The 6772-nt window shown below is 29.0% G+C and overlaps 2 protein-coding genes across 2 annotated transcripts; both read left to right on the top strand.

Moving 5' to 3' along the window:
- The first annotated feature begins 2242 nt into the window (after nt 1–2242).
- LOC111628166 (KRAB-A domain-containing protein 2-like) lies at nt 2243–2965 on the top strand. Its single transcript, XM_023371908.1, has one exon. It carries the CDS (start codon nt 2243–2245, stop codon nt 2963–2965), a length of 723 nt encoding a protein of 240 aa, XP_023227676.1.
- A 161-nt stretch (nt 2966–3126) lies between these two features.
- LOC111628158 lies at nt 3127–4403 on the top strand. Its single transcript, XM_023371900.1, has one exon. It carries the CDS (start codon nt 3417–3419, stop codon nt 4017–4019), a length of 603 nt encoding a protein of 200 aa, XP_023227668.1. The 5' UTR covers nt 3127–3416; the 3' UTR covers nt 4020–4403.
- Nucleotides 4404–6772: the final 2369 nt, after the last annotated feature.

Genomic DNA, 6772 nt, shown 5'->3' on the forward strand with positions numbered 1-6772 from the left:
CCCCCCTATAAGATATAGATACGTTCCAATTTATTAGGAATCCGATTTCTTACAAGTCGTTCCAATCACAGCCCGACACGTGTCAAGTTTACGGACTACGGCTGATTGAAAGGTTTTCTTCCATAAAATTAATCGATTCTACACTAATCCGACTCAACATTTCCAAAATACGTATATTTTTTCGTAGTTTTATAGGAATCGTAATTATAGGGACCGTAATTATAGGGGGTCGACTGTAGTTCCATTTTTGCTCTAAATGATTCTATTTTTATAATTTTAATTCTTCAATAGTTGTATTTTTACAGGTTTTTAAATATCAGAATCATGAAAGACAAATTTATTGTCAACGATACTAATACAGTAAAACATAATTTTTGTTATATAGATTTAATCAAATATTTTATACAGGTTGAATCAAACTGAAATGACACTAAAATTGTAATGCAAGTGATGAAGTTATTAATACAATACAAATCACAAATAATAACACAATATGTATCTTGCATATATCAATATTTTTTTGAGTAACAGATAATTTCTTTGCATTGCTGGCATGTGTTTCAGCCACAGTGGACCAGAACAAAAAGAGCAAAGATCACTGCTATTGAAGAGCTGTCATTAGCACTATCATACTGTTCAAAATATATTGATAAGTTAATATTACTCAATTGATACATCTTATTTTGTCTCTACTGAAGCATTTAATTTGCAATAAGAAATGTTTTTACATAAAATTATTTATCATTATTTTATTATTATTATTTTGAAATTTTGCTTTTCCAAACTTTTGCACTCCTAGGCCCAAGCCTAGTGGGCTTAATGTAAAATGTACCACACCAATTTTTTCTTGTCATACATGTGTGTTATCAGTTGCACTGTTTATTATCAATCCTATTTCTTTGGTATTTGGACTAATTTGGTATTTAATAATTTATTTAGTATATATATGTATAAATTTTAATAAAACAATTTTTGTTTTGTAATTCTATTGATATTTCACTCTTAAAAATTTTAATACAAATTTTATTGTATAAATTTTTTTTTGAATTAAAACATCACATTTAATATATTAATCATAAAATTGTGATGTATTGGTAATTATAATCAAAGTACTGGGAAAATGTTAAAGTTTTAAATTGTTCCAATATTTTACAATTGTCTGTTTATCAGACTGATTTTGCATAAACTTTTGCACTTACAGTCTAAATTATTATAATAGTTCAAGAAGACTGAGTGTCCACTCAGTCTTCTTGAACTATTATAATAATTTAAACTGTAAGTGCAAAAGTTGACTTGTAGTTGAACATGTAATTTATTTTTTCTTGTGAGCATTAAAAGGATTTTTCTCAAGTTCATTGTGGGTTTGGCCAAAACCAATGGGGCAACCAAGTAATGAGAGATGGAACCCAACACATCTGGGGTAGACTATCCCTTGAAAAATTTCTAGGGTTTTTTGACTTGCCCAGATCCAATCTCCAACTGCCTATGCCTTTTGGCCTGTCAAAATTGTAGTTTAATTATAATAATTCTTAGTTATTTTGTTTAATGCTAATTAATGAAATTTTATTTTTAATTTAAACATGTAATAAATTATTTTCATTTTTCAGTCATTGTTTGGAAGTTGAAATTAAAAAACGAAAGAAAGCTGAAAATGATAGAAATGTCTTAGTAAGAATATCATATTCTATTAATTATTATAAATATTAAAAATATGAAACTCTAAAATAGTCAATATTCTTAAATTTGTATTAAATGAAGTAAGCTATACATCTTTAATTGTAGGTAAGGTTTATGCCTGAAGATGGTTCTTCAAATACATTAGTATTTCTCCAACTTTAAAGGTGTATGGCTTACTTTATTAAATTAATTGCAATGGCTAGTTTGACTTTATTAAAAGTTTTTTCAAATTAATATATTTATCTTTAGATTTTAAGAAATAATAAATACATTATATAGGTAATTTATCAATTAGAATTATTTCTTATATGGTATATATGTTATTGTAAATGCTCAAACTATGGTAAATCCTAAGATCTTCCAGTAAAACCTAAGATTTACCAAATCTTTGTGGTAAAAGAAAACTAGTGAAAACTAGTGGTGTTGAAAACTAGTCCCCGCTTTCCGCACCGCACCGCATCGCCGCCTTCACTCGCTTCATTTCATTGTTTGACACGTTAGAACACGCACGTTAATTCTAATATTGTTTGAGATTTCATTGTCTAAAAGTTATTTATGAATCAAGATGAGTATGAAACGGAGATTTTATGAAATAATGGATGAGCTCATTGCAAGCAAGAAAGATAATAACGTTTATCTTAATAGGAACAAATACGCAAAGTGTTTGAAGGAAGTAAAAGCTGCAAAGAACATGAAAAAGAAACAAGCTGTTCATTACAGGCATATAAAGCGTTACAACATTTTGACTATAGGTGGCGAAGATAAACTACTTGCACCTGTGAAGGAGGAGGATGGAGAAATAAGGTATTACATTTGTTACGAGGACTTATTCAATATTCTCAAAGAAATGCATGTTGCTGTTGTCCACGGAAGGACATGGATGCTTAAGGAATGTAACCGCAAGTATAAAAATGTAACAGTTGAGGCTACTATGACATATATGAAGCTATGTCAACCTTGCCAAAAGAAACAGAAGACTTTGAAAAAAGACATTGTTGTCAGACCTATACTTCACTGTGAAATGAACTCACGCTGTCAGGTTGATCAAATAGATCTACAAACTACCCCAGATGGAAATTATAAATTTATTTTAGTTTACCAAGACCATCTTACCAAATTTGTGATCCTTCGTGCGCTTCAAACTAAACACGCCTTAGAAGTTGCGTACCATCTTTTGGATATTTTCACCACTTTTGGAGCACCGAGCATCCTTCATTCTGATAATGGTCGAGAATTCTCTAACCAAGTTATTACTATGAGAGTTTATGCTCCATGTGGCCGGATGTAAAAATCGTACATGGAAAGGCAAGACATAGCCAAAGTCAAGGATCAGCGGAGCGTGCTAATCAAGACATAGAAAATACGTTGAGTACATGGATGTAAACCAATCAGTTATCAAAGTGGTCAGAGGGTTTAAGATTCATCCAGGCAATGAAAAATAGAGCATATCACGAGGGAATCAAATGTTCTCCCTACGAAGCAATGTTTGGTTGTCCAATGAAAATGGGCCTTGCAACTTCAGCAATCCCTAATGATATGATTAGAGTTATAAGATCTGAAGATGATTTAGAGAAGTTGTTGCATTCACATGACAATGTGGAACAAAATAATGACATCGAAAATGCAATCGAACAGGACAAGGAAGAAAGCATTGTTGAAAATGAGTCAGAACGGGATATATAGACAATAGCATTATCAACGATAAAACACAAGAAGATGAAATGATTATTACTGAGTAAATGAAGGCAAAGCAAATAACTGATGATTCCAATGTAACAATTCAGAGAGATACCGATTCAGAGACAGAAAACATGATTGAGTCTCAGGAAGTTCTTGTAACTATAGAGCCAATACCAAAAAAGATAGAATCTGTAGTGACCATAAGAAACAACGCAAAATTGAATTTGGAAAAACAAGCTGAAAAAATGAAAGCCACGTCTGTTGATAAATATCCAAATGTGAAAATTGGCCAAAATGTAAGACTGAAAATACCTAAAATTGACAAAGCTAAAACTGACCCGAAAAACATTATTGCAGTTGTAGTAGATGTAAAGGACAATGAGTTTTACCAACTAGGTACCAAAATTGGAGTACTAAAGCAGCTTTATACACAAAATCAATTTACTTCATGCCCTGAAGACTTTATCAAGATAGAAGAAGTTGTTAAAGGTAAAGAAGTGAGTCTTCGAGAAGTTGTCGCAAAATTGTCTTTGACTGGAGGACAAGGTTTCAAGAAGTGCAACTGCTTAAAAAAATGCCTAACGAAGAAGTGCGCTTGCAAGTCATCAGGATTACTTTATAATTCTAAATGCCATGATAGCTCTCCATGTTGTAACAAGTAAAATCCTTTTTTTACTTTTTATTAAATGACAATGAATACCAAATGATTAGAAAAAATACTGTGATTATTGATTAGCTTAGCCCGGTAGGCTATTATATTATTTTTTACAAGATAATTTAATTTTTGTTACGTTAAAAAGTATTTTTAAACTGTTTCACTAGTTATTAATAAATAGGACTTAGTAAGTTTATAATAATTGCAATAAATGATTATTAAAATACTCATAGTTTTATTTCCAAAACCAACATTTACTAATCGTCTTTAGTAAAACCTAGCATGTACCAAATTCTAATGGTAAAAGCCTGGAAAATTATCTTACTTTATAAAAATCCTTACATGTTGGTAAATCCGAAGATTTACTAGTAAAACCTAGGATTTACCAATATACGGGCTTTTACAGTAACATATAGATTATACTCTTACAACTTCTAATCAAATGAAAATTTGCATAAGTTAAGCTTACTCTTAAAATAAAAATGCATTAAAATTGAGGGGTATATTCTGTGAACATTAATCAGAAGTTAAAATTAACATTTTTCAACACTAATATACAATTTATAATGTAATTATTTTGTGTAATTTTGAAATAATTTATCTTTAAAATATAAATAATGTATAAATGTAAAAAACCTTAAAATATCATATAAATATGTTAACATAAAACTGCTCACAAAATTGACTGCAATCTTTAGAAATTGAAAGATCATAGTAAATATGTTAAAAATGTTCTGATAAATATTTAATATATTTAACTAATATGATACTATGTTTGGATACTTGATTATTTACATACACACACACATGCTCATATCAATTTTTTTACTGAACTATTGTATTTTTAATGAAAATAATTTTTTCCAATAAAATAGTCGTATATGTAAACTTTTATACAAATTTTATTTACATATTTATGCTACTTATAAAAAATTGTCATAATTTTATTTTACTTCATTTATGTAGATATGAATTAAAGTTAACAAAATATTTTGTAATTAAATTGAAAATTTTTTATTTTGATGCCCTGGTTATTTGTTCATGAATATATTTTTATCCTATAATTGAGTTTAATGTATATAAATCTATTCTTATTTTATTTTGGGATATAGTGTTAAGAGGTGAAAACACATTTCAGTATTTCGTGTAAAGATAACCTTTGTATATCTGTTTCAATATTCCAAATTACTGTTTAGACAATATGTTAATTTTTACATTAACTTTGGATTGGAGAAACTTAATAATAATAATAAATACTTGCACTTGTTACTAATTTTGATTCTCATCTGTGATACTTTTATTATAATTTTAAACATTTTTTTAAGACTAATTATAAGCTAGAATAATTTGAAGCTAGTTAGTATAATGGTTATGGCAATTATATGATACAGTAAGCCTCACTAAGTCAAACTGCATTAACTTGAAGTTGTCTAAAGAATATAACTCAGTATATGGGAGGTTTTCCATATATAATACAGTCTCACCCCTTAAGGACATATCCCGAGATATCTCGGGCAAGTTACGTAGCGTTACATAAAATGCGGTCCTTTTTTGAATTTTTAGAATGTTTTTTTAAGTCTCCAAATTTTTTCAAAATTTTTTTCCCGCGCGAAAAAATTTATCGTGATTTTAATTTATCTTTAATGACGCATGCTTCACGCTTAATTGCTTTTTAATAGTTTTTTAATGGGCATTTGATATCAAATTTCATTCATCGTTCTAAAGTTGTAGTGCACGGATTTTCCTTCCGTAAAGTTATTTAAAGCTAGTTTCTGATGTCAAAAACGACCTCCAATAGTTTTTTAATTTTTTTAATTAATAGATTTTATTATATATTCGTTTAATTAAGTTGGAGGGTCGGAAATCGCAATAAAAATTTTAATTTTTTAAAAATATTTAAAAATATACGGCCAGCTAGTATTCACCCTACTATAAACCCATCGCCTCCCGAGACTTCTATGAGAATGTCCCGGGAAATCCGACACCAGCTGTGTTCAAGGTCATCCAGCTGTGTAAACAATGACTCATCAGCGTCAAATTTCACAGAAAGGTGGGACAAAGAAAAATAAAATTTGAAGCTTTTTCTTCAAAATTAACGCATTTCTTTCGTTTTTTTTCAGTTTTAAGTATTTTTTATGCTTAATTACATTAATATCAAAAATGTCTTTTACGTAACGGGTTAAGTAAAAACTGTCAGTACTGAAATTGTTTTTTCATTTACCCTCTACCCTTTGATAGATACTGTACATGATCTTCATTTTCACTTATATTCCATGTAAATGTAGATAATTTAATTAAGATAAACACTATGGCTCCATGCTAAATGCAATGCCATGCCATCAAAACCTTATGTCACCATTTCATACTGATATAGTATGTTACTGGTGATCTGATGGGACACAAGGGACACTTTGACAATGTATTCAAAAGTGCCATGAACTGTTTACATTTTTGTAATCATTCTGTAAACAGATTCTTGAGAAGTGACTTGATAACAGAAAGTTTATGGTCACTGAAAAATTAAACTCATTAATTCAAAACTCTAACTAGAAGTCAGGATTTTTTTGCCTGTTAAACTTGAACTGAATGAGATTTTACTCTATATGGATTTATTTTACAGTGAACTATATATCTATAAAATTTTATACTAGTCGGAACACCATTCTTATTACCTAACTATTTATATTAAAAAAATAAAAAATCAAGTTTTTTGTAAAATAAATGTATACTGAACATAGTAATTAAAAATGTATTTTTAAA

The sequence above is a fragment of the Centruroides sculpturatus genome, unplaced genomic scaffold, assembly GCF_000671375.1.
Source record: "Centruroides sculpturatus isolate CEXI.00-Female unplaced genomic scaffold, Cexi_2.0 scaffold447, whole genome shotgun sequence".
In the NCBI taxonomy this organism is placed as follows: Eukaryota; Metazoa; Arthropoda; class Arachnida; order Scorpiones; family Buthidae; genus Centruroides; species Centruroides sculpturatus.

Bases quoted from the DNA above. Each gene is read 5' to 3' on its own strand.
- LOC111628166 (XM_023371908.1), top strand. From the start codon at position 2,243: ATGAGTATGAAACGGAGATTTTATGAAATAATGGATGAGCTCATTGCA.
- LOC111628158 (XM_023371900.1), top strand. From the start codon at position 3,417: ATGAAGGCAAAGCAAATAACTGATGATTCCAATGTAACAATTCAGAGA.